General features: G+C 39.9%; 1 protein-coding gene across 1 annotated transcript; it reads right to left on the minus strand.

The window, feature by feature from the left end:
* Window positions 1-5,902: 5,902 nt before the first annotated feature.
* Window positions 5,903-20,543, minus strand: TMEM47 (transmembrane protein 47). Its single transcript, XM_009069651.1, has 3 exons — window positions 20,345-20,543; window positions 11,277-11,417; window positions 5,903-6,081 (listed from the first exon to the last, which is right to left on the minus strand). The coding sequence occupies exons 1-3, from the start codon at window positions 20,541-20,543 to the stop codon at window positions 5,903-5,905; spliced, it is 519 nt and encodes a 172-aa protein (XP_009067899.1).
* Between the last annotated feature and the right edge of the window lie 1,892 nt (window positions 20,544-22,435).

Consider the following 22,435-nt stretch of genomic DNA (forward strand, 5'->3'; position numbering starts at 1 on the left):
AAGCTCTTGAGGAGCAGCAGTGCTGGTCTGCACACCCTCTCACTCGGACAGTCACTGCCCACAGACATGCACAGCTCTGCAAATTACTGCAGGGAGAGTGAGAATTTGTAAGAAAATTGAAACGGCTCCATCCCAACCCCCTTCCCACATCTGCTGCAAAGACTTCTTTGTACAGACACAGAGCAGCCAGAATCTTGGGGCTTCAGCTTTTGTCCATGAGAATCCCAAGCTGCAAACAGCATCAGAGCTGTTTGCCAGGATGAAGACATGAGCTGAGAGTAGTTTGGATTTGCATCCTCGGCTCCCAAGAGAACTGGCATTTTAAAACCTGTGGCCTAAACCACCACGTTGTCACACTCTTACAGCTTTAAAAACAGCCATAAAAATAAGCGTGTTAGAATTACAAGATGTTTGGTATTGAGTATAATGGCATTGCACTTCCATCAGGTAAGGGTTGTTTTCAAACAAATGGAGTGCAATCTGTTCACACTTAGGCTTCTCAGAGTATCTCTGCCTCTTCCTTTTGCAAGTTGCATGATATTTTATGTCAAAATGTCCATGTGTTAAAAGAGTCAGAATAATTCAGTAGTGTTTCTTTTAATCCAACATCTGCAAAGCTTTTCAGATGCTCTGCAGTGAAAATAATTTTCTCCAGCTTGGACTTCCTATTTCATTACATGAATCCCTTTTGGCTTCCCCTCAAGCAAATTTTATTGATGTAATAATTTACGTTGTTTCCAATTAGGCTTTGGAAATTAGGTATTCTAAACATTTCCATTAGAAATTCTTGATATTAGTTTAACAACTACTTTGTTATACAGCTTTACAGTGAGCATACTTACTTCAAAAGATGATAACCAGGACAAATCCTGAAATAAATGTTTCTTTTCTTGTAGCATCAAGGGAAGAAATGGGAACAGATAGAAACAAAGTGTGTGTGTTTAGGAAAGAGAGGCCTTATTTTTCAGTTGCTATTCATTTCACTTTTTTCAGACATTTTCATTACTGAGCTATCTGCTGATAGAGCTGCAATTAGTCTCCCCACAGTCCTGTTATTCCAAGTATAATACTCAGCCTTGCCCTCCTATTCTCTTAACTTCCAACTGGCTCAAATGTTTTACCTTTCTTTTTCCTGTTTTGTGGTGGATACCAAACATGTTGTGAGATGCCACTCAAGGATGTCAGGATTGCTGGGACGTGTTTGGTACCCCAAGGGTTGGTTGGGTCATGCTCAGCCAGTCTCCTGTCATTCAGCGTGTTTGGACAGGCAATGTTTGAGCAAGGTACCCTCACCCTATGATCAGTCTGTTCCTGTGAAGCCAGTGGGCCCCTCTGACCTTGTGCCAACGTGTAGGGGCACAGATGACCTAAAATTTGGGCATTAAGACAAAGTCAAATCCTTGGGTAATGTAGTCCCTAAAGCCACGAGGACAAGAATTTTAATGCAAATCTTCCATCACCTCTGTCTTGCTCCCTCACTCCCAGTGGCTGTGAATTCATAATTCCCTATGAATGTTCTCCCTCAAGGCACCTGCATTTCAAAAGAAAACAAAACTTCAGACACCTGCCATCCTCATCCACCCCAACATGCTCATTCCCTGCTCTGAACTCCTTTTCCATGACTTTTCACCCTGCAGCCCTGTGCCTGTATCACTCAGCTGCAGGAGTCCACTGAAGCCAGTCAAGGCTTTTGCCTCCCATTTTCCTCCAGTTGCTGCTGGCAGCCTCTTCAGGCTGCTGCCTGCCCCTTTGAGGCATCCAGTGAAGCACTGGAGCACAGTCCATTACCCAACAGTAGAAAAAACACAGTATCATGGTTTTAGTGTTTTAAACGTGCTTTTCCGTGTTTGCAAGACCATGTTTCAAGTTCAAAAACAGCATCTATTTTTCTTCCAGGACGAAAAGTAACCCAGCTTTTAGAATGAAAAAAGTATTAGTTATTGGAAATGTGGAAAAGAAACCTGTATATCATGACTAAATTCCCCTACTGGAACAAGGTGCTCAGTATAGATTTCCATTTCAATACACGGCATTGTTATTGACCACATTACCAGCAATTTGCTTTTCTGATGTTAGAATATTTGCATTTCGATAAAGGCAGGATGGGCTTCACACCTCCCCTGTGCCACTTGCTTTACAGCCAGGTGAGATACAGGATCTTGCCAATGAACCACTCCATCTCTCCCTCTCTTCCCCCGTGTATTTCGATAAGATTCCTTTAGCATGGTAAAACTGAGCACGAGGGATATTCATTAGCTTAAGCACTGTTCTTTCTCAGCCTGCCCAAGAGTAAACCACCGTGTTTCAGCTGCATACATCTTCTACTCAGAGCAAAACAGGCACATTTGGTTAGTGTAACAATTTTTTTTTTTATTTCAGTTACTTTTTCACATAAAACTTTATGTAAGCTACAAAAATCGTGAAATGCAGAAATGGTATTAAAACTGCAAACTTAAAAGTTTAGATAAAAAAAATCCTTCTTTCCCTGCTAACAAAGACCATTTAAAATGAACCGTATTTTGATGGATTCATTTAATAAACATACCATACACTTCTCAAAAATAAATAAAGAACAACATCAGAAAAACCAATACTATCAACAACATGAAGCATTTAGTCATCTCTTTTTTCCCTTGAAAGACAGAAATGAAATTTCTAGGCACAGTTTTAGGCATTATAGAGGACACAGAGGCAATAGGTTAGTGTGCACTGCGCTGTACAAAAATACAGTCTGAATAAATTACATTGCTAGCCATAAGATTAGACTTCACTTACCAGTCAGTTCATTGCATGTTTAATAATATACAGTTACATGCTAATCCATATATATCATTTATATTTCAAACACATAGTTCTCTCTATATTTGTTTTTAAAATTTACAAAAGCTAAACGAAGTTGTGCAAGAAATCCAGAAGAGGTGCTAGGTACTTGTCAGCACCGGACGGTATACTTTAAGCTTAAAAAATACAAATAACTAGCCCTGCTTGCAAGTTTGCTATATATATATATATGTATATTATTCATATATATTTGGAAGAAAAAAAATGGATTTGTTGTGGGAGAGAATCATCCTGTCAGTGAGATACCGTGAACAACTGAAATAACGGTGACATGACACAAGCACAACATACAAAATCATTAATTTGTCGTACGTACACTCGAGACACAGATATGCAACCTTTTTGTGACTAAGAAAAAACCAGCATAAAGTCGTATTTACTTTTAGTTCAGTGCTGAGAAACACAATGCTTGCCAAAAAAAGGCAATGGTAAGGGGAAAACAAACCCCACTGCAGTAGCAACCTAAGGTAAAGGTAGGTACCTAAATCCACACACTAGGTGCCCAAACACAAAGGGCCTGAGGAGTCTGGAAGGTGAGTCCTAAGAGACTGCATCACCTTCAAGAGGAAAAGCAGGTGTTGAGACTGAAAATCAGAGCTCTGACTCGAATATGAAGAACCTTGTCTTTAGGCATTGACGTTTGTAAACTGTTTTGCCTGAACACTCCTCCCATGAACAGCTGGTGACTCGCAGAGCACATGCCATTTATCTGAGTATGCCTTGGGCCTTTCACTCAAACTCCACATAAAGAAAAATCCTTTGACGAATTAGTGAATACAATGCAGGTTCAGCATTGTACCTTCTCGTCAGCATAGACAAAGTGCCACACCATGTCAGCACCAAAACCCCATCCTCTTAGCAAGGAACAGACATCTTCTCACAGTGAGCTTCTCTACCCTAACCTAATTCCCATGCCAAACTACAATGCTCTCCATGCTGCCAAAGAAAAGCAGAACTACACAGCTGTTCAGAAAGATACAGTTAACTGTCTATTGAATATCTGCCTTAAGTCAGTCTCAGGAAAAAAGCAGAGTTACAAATGCTCTCTGGTGCCTGTGAAACAACTAGACATTATTTTTCCTCCCCTTTTTGTTCTCCAGGCATTGCCATGCAAACTCTTCCATGTCAAGCTATCATTTTGCTCCATCTAATAGAATTAATCACCACTGGTCCTGCCAAGGCTGCCGATACGGAGAATTCTGCCACGGCAGCAAAGATTTAACTGCAGAGTTTTATAAACCACCTCCATATGTGAGCAATACTTGCACAACAACCTCCTGAAGGCAGCCCAGTGGTCCCCTGCTCACTGCAGAGCCTCAGCATGAGCACTACAGATGTGACCTTAACACGCAGTAGTTCAGGAGTCTGTTCCGTGCAACCAGCACCAACATTTGTGTAGAGGTGGATGTGTAACCCCAGTGTATTCACTTCTGCAGAGGTCCACATAGAATATATTTTAAATTTCTCCATTAAAAAAAATAGTCATTTCTAAAGATTACAATTGTATAAAAATATGTTCACAATTGAAAATATCCAAATAAGCAAATTGTAAACAAAAATAAAAGTGATGCGGATTAAGTTCATGTGAAAGTTCTCCCTATTTTATCTTGGGTTTCATTGCATGAGTATAGTCTCTGAGTGTTTTAAGTGGGAAACACAGGCTTAAGGAGTAATCAGATGTACATAATTGTCAGACAGTTCATTACAAACATGAGATTATCTCCTGAAGTGCTAATGTTTTAATATGGACATGATGGGGGTCTCAGCTGTATTCCTGGTGATCAGAGATGTTCACAACCTAACTAGAATTTTTAAAAAATGGCAGTTTTTTTTTCTTCGCACCAGCCTTAGAAAAGAATTTTAGTAAGTACTATATTACACATGGATAACAAATAGTTATTTTGTCCAGTTGTACCTTAACTTGATGTGAACTTTTAAGCATTTCCCATAACACAGAGTCTGTACAAGGGCATATACAGAAGACAAACCATTTTATGTTTATTTTGTAACACCAACCAAAACTGGGAGTACCAATCCAAGACTTTCAAGAATGTGTACAAAGTTAGTATTTTAACCACTGCATCACAGTTCATATTACAATTTTAAGATGAATCGTCTCTCTCCCTCTGCATATATATTTGCATTATATATATTCATTTATACTAACAAATACCTTTCAAAAATATAACTGAACTTGTTCCATATGCATTCTTTTCATGACAGTGTTTGGAAGTTAGATGAGTACTTAGGACAACTGCAATTCATTCATACATTTTAGATGCTGCAGGGACAGATTAGGTCTTTTTGTACTCCCCCTTCTCTCTACCCCTCCAGCAAAATACCCAGAGCTGAGACAACTTCCAACTACACAGTCAGAAGCACATGGCTCTGGGTTTGGACTTCCTTCAACAATCTGCTACAGCTGGCACGGTGATGTCCATTTCCAATTCATGAAATCCTGTATGGGTTGGTGGCTTGTTTGGGTTTTTCTTTTTTTTTTATTATTCTCCCAGAAGACTGTTGAATGCAGATACTAGACAAGCCATTAACCAGTTACATTCACTGCCCTCAACACAGTCACTTGCAGCTAATTCCTTAAGAGTGTTTTTGAGCAAGTAACAAGGGGCCAACACAGCCCATTGTACAAGATGCCATTGCCTGCTCATCAGACATCTGAATCCTCTATGATACAGGGAAACTTCTAAATGGCGCCTATACCAGCTGCTCCCCTGAAGGCAACAGCAGATGCTGGCAGTGCATTCTCATTCCAACTTGTTTTCTCACAATGATCGCTGTCACGCAGATCCCTTTGCTCGCTGTCAGGGAAAATGAAGCTTAGTATCAGCAGCTTGCAGCATCTGCCTATGTAAGGTCAGCAATCCTAGTGTTTGCAGTTCTTTGAAATGGTTGTAAAAGCTGGTTACAGTGTTCACACCCAAAAGGCAAAGGCTATTTTATCAACAGAGCAGACTGTTTGGTGCTCCACGAGTGTTCTAAAAAAACTGTGAGTTAGAAAAGATGGGGGAATCCTTTTTTTAATTTTTCTTTTCATTAGATGATTCTAGTAATAGTCTTCATAGTTTTTAGGGTTCAGGCAATAAAGAATGGCACCCCCAAATGAAAATATAGTTGCACCCCACGCCAGGCCATAGCCCCAGTTGAATTCATGGTATATTTTCAAGCTGACTGTTTCAATGAACTTGATTGGGTACAGGACTAAGCTGCAGACCTGGAGAACAACTGAAAGAGAAGAAAAAATACAAATATCAGAAAGAGCCTTCATTTGTTTCTCTTAAACTAGGAAAACATCACATAACTGAAATTCACATTTAAAATGCTCTTGGTGAATTTTTAGCTTGTAAGTACTGCTCCTTTTGGAAAAAAATCATCTTTGTTTCATTCACAGACAACAGAAGAGTTCTTCCATATCCCCTCACTGATAAACAAATGTTGTTGGTATGGTATAATGACCAGCCTTCAAATGTCCACAAAATAAACAGTGAAAGCAGTATTTTCTGAATCCTTTTCTGCCTTTCCTTTATATTCTAGTTTGCAGTCATTATTCATTCCATTATAGCAAAACTTGTTCTATTGCCATTATAAATAAGTCAAAATGAGAAGCAAGAATAAACGAATATTAAGAAATATAGCTGAGAATCAAATAATTTACTTAGCCTAGAAATAATTCATTGTAGTAGGTGACACATATTTATGCTCAGGAGAGACTCACTGAATTACATATTTCATATGCATTGCTGTGTACTGTAATCAGAATTAATGACATTGTCACACAGAATACCAAGGAATCTATGAAGTTTGATCAGTCACTAAACTTCAAACTAGCAAAACATTGCCTTGGATTATGAATTTAGGGGGTGGGTCAGAAATGCTTCGTGATAAGAAAGCTAATAAAATAGATCAAATCCAAGGCAATAAAAGCTTCAAAATCATTACTTTCTACAGCACTGTCTCTGAGATTGCCAGATCTGCTGCAGCATGATCCACATGTCTGCAGGGGAATTCAGCAAAGCTGTTAACTGTGGTGCTACACAAAAAAATCCCACATACAGTAACCTGAAAAATCCACAGATGAAGAGACCAAACTTTCATAAGATTATTTCACTCTCACGGGGACCCATTCTTTTTTAAATTCAGACTCACTGATAAAGTCCTGGGACAGGAGTTTCCAAGGTAAGCAGGTGAAAATCACACTTGGTTTGAAGGCAAGAACAAGCTGTGTGATGCAGTGATTCTTCAGGCCTCCAATTCTGCCACCCACAGAAAACTAAACATCACAGGAGTGTGAAATCATCCTTTTACTCCTCATGATATGCCCATATTGCAATGTTCCCTTCCATAATTTTTTTTAAAGCCTTCAGCACATGACCATCTCTGCAAACCCCCCAGGCCCTGGCTGCAGGCAGGCTGGGCACATCCACACAGCTAAGCATGTGCTTGAGACAGGCTCTGACGAAAATTCAATGATATGCAATTTAAGGCCATAGTAACTCCTTTCTTCAACTTTTACTGGATCATTTGTTACAGTTTATAAGGTATTGTAGAAGGAACAAATGCTATTTAGAACACTGTTACAATGCCAGCATCAATAAAAACAAGAAAGACTAGTCTGGACTACAGAATCCTTTCTGAAATTACACCGAAAAATTACAGGAAAATGAAATAACATTAATCACATTCTCCAACTGCTTGAGCACTTTGCACACTCAAAGTCTGTCATTTGCCTCTTCACTCCCACACACACTCTTCAGTGTTGTCGAACTGGACCCCTTCGTTAGCCCTGGAGAGTAATGCTTGCCTGTCCTTTAGATGGGACTGGGATGGGGAGTTGACTTCCCATACCCATTAGACCTTTGGGGATAACACTTTATAAAACACTCACTGGAAATTCCAGCTCTCCCCACCTGCCTTACCTACAGAGTAGCCTTTGGACTCTTACTTGAGACTGACAATCTGAATAATGTCTGCATAGTGGATCTTCTGATGTGGAGACCTAAATCTACAAGACTTTTTTTAACTCTACAGTTATTGAAGTGTTACTTTATGTTACTCCATTTGAGTATGATTTTTTGTCTGTCAGCTCACCAAATACTGTGCAACACTGAAGAAACTTTGGCAGGGTACACTGGGGAAAGCACCTAATGTTATGAGAACACTATGCATTCCAATTCTGTATAATGAGAGCATCATTATACCCAAAAGCACCTCCACATATGCTCAGCTTTCAGACATATCTTTAAGACCATTCAAATTCAACAGGGATTTCTTAAGATGTATGGAAATAAGTGAGTTTTTTAGTGGCTTCCTGAACTGGGGATGCAGCATCTCCACTGAGTCAATACAGAAACTGCTCCATGTGTCTGTGTCAAGTGCCAACCCAGAAAGCTCCTCCACCTTTCCCAGTCTAACATATGAAGTATGCTTCATTTCAATCTACAGATTGGACTTGTCAAAACACAACAAAAAAGTGATTCTCTTGGAAGAGGAACATGTTGCTAAAGCAGCAACACCCACCAAAGATTTTTTTGACATTTTTATAGTGAGGGTTCCTTCTTTTGCTACTACTGGTCCAGCTACAGTACTGTAAAACTCAAAGGAAGTGCTGGCAGCAACTGGCTGGTGGGAACAGCCCCACTACATAGCACTGTCATCACTTTGCACTTATTTTGCCTTTTGTCATTGTTTTTTCCTGCAGAGCAGGATGGGAGCTGTGTAAGCAAGAAACAGTCAGTGAAGTTATGAGAAATTACCAGTATGACCCCAAAATATGTTAAAAGCAATGCCTGCAACTACTGATCTGCTTCTAATTAATTTAAAGGAACTCCATGCTATGCTGACCTGGGTTTTTTTTTCCTTTTTATGGACTTTCAACTAATATACTTTCTGTTTCTTACCAGTTAGTTATCTGGTAAGTGTATCATGAGACTCCCTACACTGACAAATTTGTGAGCTTGTACTTTGAGGATGCAGTTCTCAGGGCCAGTTTGGGTCATAAGCACTAAGATACCCACTAAGTGACCTCTACTAGACCACAAGAGCTGCATGAGCCAAGGTGGCTCCATGCAAGTGTCCTGCAACTGCCTCTCTGTGTGCTGCACATTTTTCCATTACCTGAGGTATTCCTGTTGCTCTAACCATTAAAATCCATACTGTCAGCTCTATGAAAACACACATCTGTTCATTACTTGCTGGCTTATTCTCAGTATCTAGGTTGAATTTTTTTTTTGTCCCTTTGCATTCTCATCTCTTCCAGTTCTAGTCAGTCAATCCTCTCCCTCACCTACAGAGTCGCTAACAGAAACCTGAAGCTGAGAAAAAAAGTAAAAATAAATGAAAACTTGAGGGAAACAAAAAGCCAAGAGCCAACGGTTTGGTCTCTAAAGCACCTGGAAACCACTTTTCAATTTTTTCCTTTCTTCCACGCAGAGACCTTTTCTACCCAACACCCACACAGATCATTAAATGTCTCTGGGCAATTCAGACTGTTCTTTTTGCAGAGGCAGCTGGTAGACCTCTAACCAGAGCCATACAGAATATTTGGTCTTGTCAGCACATTGACAGGTTGTGGGGGGTTTTATCCTGGAAGATGTGTGAAATCCACAGGTGGAGGTTTGAATCCATGTAAAGTTGCATAAGGCACAAACTCTACTGTGCTGCAATTTTAAACTTTCCCCTCTTCATTAGGGGATTATTTCCATAATTCTTTCAAGATATGTCATCCATAGTCACCCTAAAAACTGCTGACATCAAATATAAAATCTGTAGGAAATGGCAGTGTCAAATCCTAAAAGGATTCTCCTCAGATCTGTCTCATAATGAAAAAGAGTGGAGCAGACTGTCCTGGTCTCATCATCACTCTTCTCATATGCTTCGGGTCGTGGCTATTTAAAATGCACACACACACACACACACACACAGAGGCACAGGGAAGAGGTGAACAGTGCCATGAGCTAAAGGACAAATTTATTTTCTTTCTGGATGCAAGCGAGCATTAAACTCCCTCTACCCCCAACCTTCTGTAGTAAAGACTAGAACTAATTTTATGCAGAGGAGAACAGATTGAACTTTAAGACAAGCAGTAGGATTTGGAGAAATCTTTTCTTGGGGAAAGGTGTTTCTTTTTTGTAGTACAAACTTCACTATATACTAAATAAGCAATATGGCAAGACAGGCAGTGTATGGCTGAATAATTGCCAAGTTACTACAGAACATTATGAGAAATGAAATCAAAAGACAAATAGGAAACCACTTCAGAAATCTGATAATCCCATTTTCTTCAAAGTTAATTGCCCAGCATGCTTTATCATCTCAGAATTAACACTTCATTTTATAACAACAGCACCAGTACCTTTATCCATTATATCCAGCAAGGAACGCAACACAGAAAACAAAACCAGATGATTTCTGTTTAGGGAATAGGTTGCTTTCATTTGCTAAAAGCAAATACGTCTTGAGCAAATCAAAGTGCACCTTGAAGGGCTGAGCTCCACCAGGGAACACTAACAGCAGAGGGCAGCAGGAGCCTTCCTGCAGCTGTGCTTCAGCCCAACACCCAAATTCCACTCTTCACATCCTTTTAAGTGGCTTTTTTAAACATATCCCCAAGACTAGGTTGTGTCATCCTCTTCATCATGGGCTGTCAGAAGGGACTGAAGCTGCTGGCTCCAGTGCAGATATGGAGACAGGATGAAGGCAAGCCACGCTTTGTGAATCTCAGCAGAGAAAGAAAGCCCCAAAACACCAGAATATACAAAAGGAGATGATTTGATATTGTAATTATACCTCACTGGATCAGTCTCACGGACAATTCAGGTTCGTGGGTCTCCCCTAAGATTTTGTGATAGTTTATATAAACTGTTCTATTTTTATGTTTTTAAAACCGAGCAGGGATTACACTGCGACAGCTTGTTAAATTAATAACTAAGTAAGCAAGATGACACAATGAAATTAATTCCTTATGGCACAGAGGCATATATAGACACCTTGAAAGATAATCCTATTTATTTTCACACACAGAGCTTCAAGGGTTCACCTCTGGGCATTACTTTTCCTGTTTTAAAATTGTAAAGGGAAGAACATAAAAGTGGCTTTGCATGAAGAATAAAAATGGGGACATCAAGCCGCACAAAGTCACAGATTAAAAACAGTATTCTGAGATTTATCCTCTGTCGGTTCCCCCACTGCTTGCACTTGACAAAACAATAAATATAGTGCAAATAAATAATTGCTTATGAACTAATAATAAAGCAACTGCAAAAATTATTAATGCTGTGCAGAACTTATATCCTGAAAATCCTCACTGGAGTTAACACAGAAGTAAACCAAACACCTCTGAATTAGTATGCAGAGCAAGGCACATCTGCCTTCACAAAAGTGAAGCTGCTCTCCTGAAATCCTTTCATGGTGCCAGTGCTTACCTGCAGCAAAGAGCATGACTGCAACTGGTCTGTAGAACCTCCTCCGAGATCCCACGCAGATGGAGATCAACCCCACCAGGAAAGCTATGAGAATTATGGCAGCACCACCCAACAGCAAAGCCAGAGTAGCTATCTGCCAGTCTAGGGGAAAAAAAGAATACCATTTCAGTCAAACAAGTCCACAGGCCTGACAGAAACAGCAGAATATGAGGAACACAGAGGCTGCATCAAGGCTCAGGTAAATAAACAGCTGTGCCTTGGATTTCTGTTCCCCTAATTAGTGCATCACCTTTATAAAACAGATGTGACTCAGAAGCAAAGTGCCACAACCTCCCACACTTACTCAAGGCTTAGTTGGCCTTGTTGGGATTTTGTCTCGAGTAAAACTGAATAATTTGGTTCCCTGTTCTTTATCCAGTTTAGAATGAGAAATGGAGCCTGGATCAGGATTAGCTAGCATGTGTTAGCTGACCCTCAGTCTGTTGTAACTTTCTCACACAAGAGAGTGAAAGTCAAACCTCTGCTTGAGCTGATTAGGATGACATAGCAAGGGAAATTTATGAAGCCTCATCATACAAACCTGTCAGTTGGGAACTACCAAGGCCACATAATATGAATAACAAAGCTGAGGTAAAGGAAGAAGATGCTTAAAGGAATTAAAAAAAAATATTCTACACTAAAAAAAGCTGGAAGTCAAGACTTTATAAAGGCAGCAACGATCATTAGCTGCAGACCCAGTCAAATCTCAAGCCCATTTTAAAATGTGAGTTATCCTCAAGCATCAGTTCTTCTTCCTCCAAAAGCAACTTCTGCATTTGGCCCAGTGTATTTTGTAGTTATTCTCATACAAAATGGATGCAGTTATAAGCAACATACCTGCAGTCTTAAATCACATAAACCAAGATCCATTTGTGCCTTGATGGCTGTGGTGGGTGTATACAACATCCAACATCTAACTCAAGAGCCTCATGGGATTTTAGAAAGGCACAGACTCTGTGCTGTCTTTTTGCTGAAGAGTATCGAAGCCTTCACCTCTCCCCAATTACAGGCATCAAGGAAAAGAATCAGATTGCTATTTATTGCTTATCACTATAACTTACTAGTTCAAGAAAGATGATCCAAAATCAGTTTGTAGGAAAAGGCCCTATGGATCCTCTGCATCTCCTGACTGACAATACTAGCACTCGTGTGATACTCAGAGTAAAATGTCCAAATGCATTACATAGTTGAAAGAAAGGAAGCTCAATTATTTCCAAAATAAATTTAGACATCTTAAGGTTACTAAAATAACAACAGCAACAAAAATCCACTTTCTTTTTTGGAGAAAAAGCAAAAATCACTGTTTCAAAAACCAGTGCATCCAGTTTCAAGAGGAATCTAATCTGCAGAAGATACTGACAGTGCAGCTGTGGAGCTTGGAAAGGGAAAGCTGGAAGTTACCACCAAAGAGCCTTCATTTATTATATGAAAAAGAATGAAGGAGATTAAAAAAGAAAGTGAATAGAAGACCTATATAAACACTGCTTAAAGTTATTTTAAAGGTGTGTTTTTGCAAGTACACACATTTATTTTCATTCTTTTCAGAAATCCAGGCATGCTGTTTACTAATACTTTAACTAAGTACTCAACCTTCTCTTTGCTTTCTTACTGGACTTTAGTCCCAAGGCTGGGAACAATCTCTCACTCTCCCACCATCAGCACACAATCTCTAACGTCAGTTTTCTGTGTCTCACTGCTATGTCATTATTATTGGGAAGGAAATATGATTTTAGAACTGGGTAGGGATGTTATGGAGAGTGGTTTTTAATGTTGACATGATCCTTCAGAAACACCAAGTGGTTAGTGCACTGATGATGTAGGAAGTATTCTTCCGATATTAGAGTGCATTACAGATATAAAATACGGAAATAAATAACCAGAATGGACCACTTTGGAACAATATGAAAGAATCCTTGCACTAGAAAATTACATAGATGCAAAGACTAGACACATAAATCCATACTGCACCAAGGTTAAAAGCCATACAAAATTGATGGAACAAATCAAAGTGAAAGATGGGAAAACTCAGAAACCAAGATTTGTGCAAGCCACTACAAATAATAAAATATTAAAAGTTATCTTTGCACTGATCAGATGCCAAAGTCTAATGCAAAGGGAAGGTGTGCAACACTGGAATAGCAGCTAAATGGAAAAAACTTTGAGTATTGTATTGTTTTCCAAAACCACACTGGCAAGACCACCAAACAAGTGAAAATAACTTAAGCAAAGATGATATAAGCATGGGATTAGAATATAGTTTAATTCCAGGATAGATAGACATATATGGAGTTTAGAAAGGCTAAAAAAATAAACAAAATACCTTACTATAGTACTGATGTGGGAGGTGAAGGACAAACGAGTGTTCAAAGACACCTACACTCCCAACTAAAAAAGAACTGACTTGGATAAACAAAATTAATTTCTGGAGTAAGACAACCTACTCAGTGATGCTGACAGTAGGACAAAACTGAGGCTCTCACTGCACCTCACTCCTAGCTGAGGATCAGGTATTGAATGTTGTGTTCTGGGCCACATTGTCTGGAATTGCCTTGTTATTTTAGCTCCAGCCTCCATTCACAGGAGCATACAAAGCTACTGCCTTTGCTTTGAGCTGCAGCTGAGTGGGACATTGATTGCAGAACATCAGGAAGGTCAGACATTAGTGCACAAAGAATACTGGACTAAACTTTCCTATACTGCCTACCATGGTAACTACATGTTTACATCTCCTTGCCATCTTGGAAAAATCTTTACCTTTCAATTTTGAAAGCTATTAGATCTAGTGACAAAATAAACCTCATGCTGGATTAAGGAAGTAAAATCTTCATGGGTCTTCTACTTAACAGCAGTTATTTTTTAAGAGAAAAACCCATTGGACTTTACACAAAATAAAAGAAACATCCAAAGAAAATTGAATCACTACCTCTGAAAGCAGAACACCCAGTAAGTCAGATAGCTAGAACAATATGACCACATATAACAAACAGCTTTCTACAATAAAAATCTGTAATGTTCTTTGGACTGCCCAGGAGTGATTTATAACACATCAAAATGGGATCAGTAGATTGCTCTGTTACATAGTGTTACTGATACACAGAACACATACATCGTAAGCCCATTTCAGAGGATTCAGATACACTTGCACCATTTCCAGGCAGGCACCAATCTTGCAAATAAGTTACTATACTCAGTTCAGGAGCATCAGCAGTTCAATGAGACTGCTTGTTCTCACAGAGATAGAAACATGCATAAACATGAGCAAAATGGGACCTTATAGATGATAATTATTAGTTTTCCATATGCAAAACAAAATTTGGTTACACATTAGTATTTTCACTGTACATCACTACAGATCTACTATCCAAGGAAAATAATAGGGACTACCAAAATCTTACTTACACAAATACTAATAAACTTTTAGACTTTTTATAAAAAGCACTGGCATCTCACAGTCATGCCCAAATCAAGTTGCTTTCTTGGCTTATAACTGTGGAGTCTACAGAGATGTAACTTTAGGTTTTTTTAGCGTTTGTTTTAGCAATATGTTAAGAATTACACTGACAAGGCCTAAACCATCTGAACAACTAGAATTTAGCTAAGTTAGCTAGAGATAGTCCTCATTGCTTCATATTCAAACTTAGCCATCAAATAGCCAACACAAGTTAAAAAAAGTGTAGTGATTATATACAGAGAGGTAGAATCTAGTTTCTAGAAGTGCATTGATTGCATGACCAGTAAGATTTCCTCTTTCTTCAGCACGATCAGATCCACAATTTCTGTGGAAGGTGAAGAACCACTGAATCTGGTAGAAGTGCTGAGGTAAAATACATACTGCAGTGGTCATTATGTTCTCACATCAAACTACTCCACAGAGAAGTCAGTCCTTGGGAGCCTCACTTGAGGCAAAATGATGGTTTTTAAGGAGCTGCTCAGACGAATTCTGCTCTGAACGAAGGAGATATTGGCTGAAGCTGGGAAGTCCAGTGTCCATCAGTGACTTGGCTCTGCTCTTATACAGCCAGGACCACAAGCAGAGTCTTTTGAGACTCTATAGCATACACTTCTGCATGCTGCAGAGAGAAGTGCTTTCGGGCAAGATCCACATCAAACCTCTACAACTTGCTCTAAGCACAGCTTTCCACAGTGGCGCCTTGGACAAAAAACAAAATAAATAATTGTTTTCTGCTCACTGTTGACCAGTATAGTCTGCTTACTCCTGCTAGCTGCTGCACAGCCATAGTCTGGCTTTTACATTTTCTTTTAATTTTATGGATTGAGAAAAAGGTTTTTCTAAAGTATGAAAATTATTTGTGCATGTGGAACCTCAAGTCACTTAAGACATTTAAAAAGCATTACCAGAGCTATGGGAACTAGCCAGCTGTGGCTGAATGCATCATTTCCTTAAGAGAGAACTCAAACACTTTACATCAAGGCTTTCTTCTAAAAGCCATAAATTTGAACACATGAAACAACTATGCAAGCTTACAGATACATGAAAAAAAAAGCTGTTCGTGGGCATGACAAAACTACTTTCTGCTGCTCCAACAGATTTATGTACTGAGCTATTCCCTAAGAAATTGGTCATCATTCACACACAGCAGCAGGTGGGACAAAGCCCTTGACAACCCAAGTCTAGCACCCATAGGCCTAACAGGAAGATTTTCCTATAGCTCTAATTCACCACAACTCTGACAACACCCAAAGAGAAGTTTAAGCATTTTATGCTGGGTGGCAAAATCCCTAAGTGCCTCCTAAGGATAATTCAGAGGCTCCACATAAGGCATCAGTCATTTTCCATTTACTGTACAAGACTCTTGGAGGATGATTTAGTGTTCATGATGTTGAGTGGAGGGTCACTTAGAATCAGTCAAAGAAAACAAGAACAAGCACAGAGATGTCCAAAAAACAGCTAACTGGGGCAGACCCAGGTATGCCTGTGTCTTACAGAGATGTGAAATGGTACTGGGTAACAATGAGAGCTGACTAATGAAGGAGGACAGGCAGATACCTCCTTAGCTGCCATATAGCCTCTTGCTTGGGCTCCGCCTACAGCTTTCTTCTTCTTCACAGCAAGGTAAGTGTGATCAGAGAGGAAGAGGCCAACTTGGTTACAGACAAGGTGAGAGCCTGCTGGCAGCACGCTGCACGTAGTAGGTGCTGTGCCAATGACCCTGCTCAGCCTAGGAAGGATGTGCTTGCTAGGCTGGGGGAATAACTAACTGTGCAGACTCCACTCACCTTTCAATGGCAAGCAGAATTCCACTGCCTTCCACGCAAAGATGCCACTGAGCATGCAGGGGACAGTTTGGTTCCCAGGTAAGTGAGCAGCACACAAAGCAGAAATGACCTCAGTTTCTCAGGATGGTCTCTAGAGCAGTTTTGCCTAAAATCCAGACTGCATTAACCTGCCTGATGTCTCCATCTCAGCCGCTGTGTTCATCAGACTATGTGTGGCCCTGAGATTGCTGGACTCAAACTTTCTGTGTACTTCCCCTCTACAGGAGATCAGGCTGTACAACAAAAGCAATAAAAATATGGCAAGCACCTCTACTGTTGTGTGAAAGAGACTGATTTTGCAAGACAACAAAATGGTCTAGTGCCTGGGGGATTACAGATGTATGAGCCACTTGAAACATAGCAGGTGCTTGCTCATCTGCCCACGGACACATCTTTGGAAGAGTAAAGCTTGTGTTCCTCGTTTCTACAAAACACATACAGTTTGCAGAGGGCTGGGGTTGGGTGTGTTGTGTGCTCTGAGCTGTGGCCTGCCTTTATTTCTGAGATCATGGAGTAAAATTCTTCAAACACAGAACATCTTCAAATCAAGAATTAAGTGGTGCCATTACACAGATCTTTATTTTATCATTTAAGAGCAACACACATTGCACATCACTTTTGCCAACAGAGGACTTCAAGACCAGTACAGTGTTACAGAAAATCATATAATCTATAATTTATTCACAGAATAGTACAGCATGTACTCGGGCATTTTCTCCATTGGATACATGGCATTCTTCTGAGATTAGCTTGCTACTATGCCATTTTAATTTTGGGTATTCATTCGTTCAATAAAAATAAAAATAAAAAAAACCCCAAACAACTGTGCACACCCACAACTCTAAGAACTTCACAAAAACCTCTGAATCTTAGAATTATGTCATTAGGAAAGAAGTGTGGGAGATGTGTTATACAAGCTTCTCATGCAAAGCTCACCTTTCCTGACCTCTTCTATATACGCTACTACTTTTTAGCAATCTGAAGCAGAATGCTTTGTGTTAGAACAGGAATGTAATTATTTCCTACAGTTACCAATGTTCTTCAAGCAAACTGCAATTTTCAAAACTCATTCCATTGTTCCTTGAGAAAAAACAATTAGCATTTAAAATAGTTTGAGGAGTGCTTCCCATCAAAACGATGGTCTTTCTCTTACAGAACTGGAACAAGTGAAACACACAAAGTTATACAGCTGGATGGACCTTCCCCCTCCTCAGCTTATTACCCTGAACCTTATGTGGTGATCATGGGCCACAAATCAGTAATAGAAGCAATTCTATGCAATTCTCAATATAAAAATCTCATCAAATATTAAAACTACTTAAATTATCCCTAACACAAGGAACATCTTATTTGATAAACAAAACAAAGCAATGAGATGAATTACTGATTTTAAAATTGCAATGAACAGCAGTAACAATAACCCACTATAGCTAGAAGTCTTTCTTTTTGAGTGTTATCAGTGATAAACTGTATGGTGCTCTTGCCTTGATCAGACAATCTCAGACAAAATTCTTGTATTACAAACAGACAGGCTCTAACCATGTCTCAGCTGTTTGGAGAAGGATGTCTGAAATTGTAGCCTCCATCATACTAAGAGGTCCAGACTGCTGAACAGGAATCTTAGATCTGTGGCCTTGGGAATCCCAAGGTTAAAACAAGTGCTCCATTTGTAAAAGAGGGGGCATACCTTAAAATAGTCTATCTGGGGCTGCTGTGAGGCCTAGTTAACCAATTCAAGGCATTCTGCACACACTGGAACTCTGTATCAGTCACCACAGAATCACAGGATAATTCAGGTTGGGAAAGACCTCCTAAAGTCATTTAGTCCTGCTCCCCACGAAAAGCAGGGCCAAACTCAACTTCAAAGTTAGATCAGCTTGCTCAGAGTCCTAGATGCCGAGTTGGAAGCAGTATGGCTTTTATTTTATATCCACCTTCAGATAAAGTGTGGGGGACTATTATTACAGTGATACACAAAATGACAGACTGCAGTTTCCAAAACCAGAAGGCATGTTTTATTCATTCCCCCTTACATTGTATGAGCCACTTTTTTTCAGACTTAGTAAAAAAACATTAGTTCTTCTTATGTTATTTTACAGCAAACTACCAGTCTTGCTGAGCTTTTTACAAACACATGTCAACATCAAATCTGAGCAATGATCCAGATCTTCTAATGAGGAAGCTGCTTTTGAGCTAGCAATTTCCCCTTGGAACAACTCCTTAGATTCCAAACAAGGAGATACTATCCAAGACTATTCAGGCATCTCAATTCAGATATCTGCATCTAATGTATAATTAAGGTTAAGCCCCTTGAAGTGCTACTGAATGAGCAGCCTCTGATGCTATTTTTATTTTAAGGACAAATTAGAGCAAAATTACAAGCATAAAACTAGACTCAAGTTGTTTACTGCACTATGCTGTCAGCTAAGCTTACCTTCATGGTTTGTTTCTCACAAAGTTTAAACACAGAGACCCTGTTGCATGTATTTCCTTGAGAATGTTTTGTCTTTCAAACGTTCATGGACAGTTCTTAAAGAGCATAATATTCTAAAAGAAAACTGAACATGGAATAAACAAATACACAGGTTGTAAAGTTACAAAGCCATATAGCCCCCAAGTCACGGGAATGAAGGCAGTTAATCAGTACAAAATCATTCAAATGTGTTTTCATATATGCTGTTTTCACAATAAACTGAAATGCTGTGAAGGAGCCATTGTTTTCTGGGAACAGCATATACATATATTGAAGTCAAAATACAAAATGTTTACCTGCAGATCAAATTCTATGGAGCCATTTATGTCTTCCACATCACATTTGTGTATCTCTGATTTAAAGAGCTATAATGGCTGCAGCCTACTGCACAAATTCAAATTTACTGTGATTAACTCTGCAGGAGGAAGACAACTACTGTACAGGTACAGACATACACCAGGCACTTATACACAGGATGCACTTAATTTTAATGCTGTGATAAATATTAATACATAACTCTTGATAAATCTGTAAATGAACCATCACAAATTAGACAAAATGCACTTCAAATTAGGTCTAAAAAAATATTTTCTTTCAAGACACACAAGTTCAAAATGCAGCTGACTTCAAGACAACTTGTGCATTAGCCAAGTTAAGCTTTGATCATAGAAAATAGTTTTATGCCCAGACAGTTGGTGAAACTTTACAGCTGCATTTCTGGATCTCAGGGTTTCATCACATATCTTTCCACACTGGCAACTTTGTTAGTTTTTCAGCTGCTGAAGTTGCTGTTAGTGGGAATTTCAAAATTTCATCAAGGGAAGAGGGAGATGAGGGTTATGCAAGAATGCCTTTCTAGCTCTTGCAAGAAAAAAATTGAACAAGTGACTGTAAAGACTCAGAGAGAAGAAAGACAAATTAAGATATTTTATAGTCTTAAGATGTCAAAAAATTAATTGGACTCACTATTTTACACACTTGAATCATCAATATTGCAAGGATTTATACAACTTTAGAAGTAGTATAAGAAGGAACAATTGCCTGGAAGTTATAAAAAGCCATAGAAATAGTGAGTGAATGAATGGGAGAGCACATACCCTAAGCACCAGCAATGCTCAAGGAAAACTATGGGATTATTTCCTGCTGTAACAGCCAATGCAGTCATGCTCTGTACATTTCCTTCTGCTCTCCACTACCAAGTTGCCCTTTTGACAGCATTCAGGGGTCCTACATGTAATTAGAACAAAAGTTTTTAATTAAACCTCGAATATGCTTTAACAGCCTCTCGCATGAGCTTGCCCTTGATGCTGCCACTTGAGGTGCTCTCCTTCAAGGGATGATGAAGTAAATCTCTTCAAATCATGGCTGAAGATGCCTTTTTCCTGTGTGTACTCCTGCTCTTCACAGTTAGCTAGCTGCAAAGCTGCTTGCAGCCGCATCAAGCTGAAAGAGCTTTCCCTGTGGGAGCTCTCCACCATCTCCAAAATATGCTGCTTGCTAGATTCACGATGTAAGAGGAAAGTGCATTTAAAATATTAAGGCAAGCACACAAAATGGTCTCAAATATGAGCCCAGCTCAACTTGGTGAGCTTAGCGGGTGCCCTGCCGTTGACTTCAATGGGATTGTAGCACACTAGGAGGAGGCAAAGGGAGAAGGGTGCAGTTTCTCATATTTCACATCTGCTCAGAAATGCACCATTGTGTGCCAAACACCAGAAAAGTGCAGGATTTATTCCAGTCACTTCAAATAAAACAATCATTCACTTTTTCCCCAGTAGCTTGTGAAACCTGGCCCCACTAGACTGGAAAGTATCTGAGGAAAATGGGTAAAGCTCATTCAAGGAACTTGAATAAAACTGGACAGCCAGGAATTTGTGCACATGATAGTAGAAAGCACCAGGAGGGGACAGATTTTCAACACACAGCATCCGACAAAATTACATTTCATTCCTATCCATCCTCACCCATTCATCTTCTGCCTTCCCATGAACAGGCAGGTGAGCAATGAAGGCACAAGAGAGACTAGTGTCCTTTCATGCTGCTCCATAAGCTGTCCTGCTTTTCTGAACGCCCCACTTTGTGTGTGCACACGCATGCGTGTGTGGAGATGGACAGAGGGGAGCTCAATAAAGTCTGTGTGGAGCTTGGGGGGATTTGAAGCAGGTTCTCATTCAAGCCATCTGAAAAGTCTTTCTGCAATCAAGGGGATACTATTTCAGGAGACAGGGAGAAGGGGCAAAGGATTCACGTTGCTAAGGAGACACGTAGAAGCTGACATTCCTACATAAATTTCCATTTATACCAGGGAAGAAAGAGAAAGCACTCCAAACTTTGTGTAGATGCCCTGGTAACTGATTGAAACCGACATGTCTTTACAATTCATTTTGGCTTTACGTGATTTGAAACAAAACCCCGAACAACATCCAGGCTCTCAAATATTACTACACACGACAGAAAAAAAAATTAAGCACGGCACCAACAGAACCTGTGCAATTCCTACTCAAGCAGAGGCCAGTTCTTTCCCAGAACCTATACAAGGACTTCGGAGAAGAGCAGAAAACCGAACACGTCTATAATGTAGTCAGTCCCTCGCCTTTCTTTCCAAAACAAACATCTTGTCACCCCGCATGATTTACCCAGGCAGAGAGCACAGTGCTCCAAAGGGATGAGTTAGCAATGCAAGTGTGTGGTTGTGTGGGGGGAGGAGAGGGATCGGGAGGGAAACTGGGGGGGCACGGGGCAGGGCTGGCTTCATTTGTGTTTCTATTGCGACTCCAGAAGTTGCTATCAGGCATAAAGTAAATAAAACCACCCATGAAAACCAAAACAATTATCATACTACAAAAGAATTTACTGAAAAATATTCAACAGGCAGCTTGTTTTTATCATTCACAACCCGCTTTTGAGAGTACTCCAAGCAACAGTGAAATGACATTTAAAAAAAAAACCCCAAATCTATTGTCTAAGACCTAGAAAGGTGAAGAACAAACGAGCATCAAGAAATCACAAGGGAGAGTGTGGCATGAAGGCAAAGGAGTATGAGAGACGATGGGAAGATCAGTACCTGCTAGAGAAAGACACACAGAAGCACACCCGGGGGATGGAGAGTGCCAGAGCCCACTCTGGGCAACATAACAACCCGTTCTGCTTTAGGAAGCCCCAACTTTTGAGAGCAGTGACTTCGGGGGATGGGGGCGGAGGGGAATGAACCCAAACAGCTTCTCACTGTGCGGGAAAGCTGCCACACGGAAAACAAATACTCAAAACTAGTCCGAACTCGGGATCTTTTGTGACACAACCAAGGCAGACACAGAACGAGTGGGAGAAGAGGAGGATGGGGATGCGCAGAGATGCTCGGGGAGGGGAGGGA

Source organism: Acanthisitta chloris, unplaced genomic scaffold (genome assembly GCF_000695815.1).
Source record: "Acanthisitta chloris isolate BGI_N310 unplaced genomic scaffold, ASM69581v1 scaffold15662, whole genome shotgun sequence".
NCBI classification, from domain to species: Eukaryota; Metazoa; Chordata; class Aves; order Passeriformes; family Acanthisittidae; genus Acanthisitta; species Acanthisitta chloris.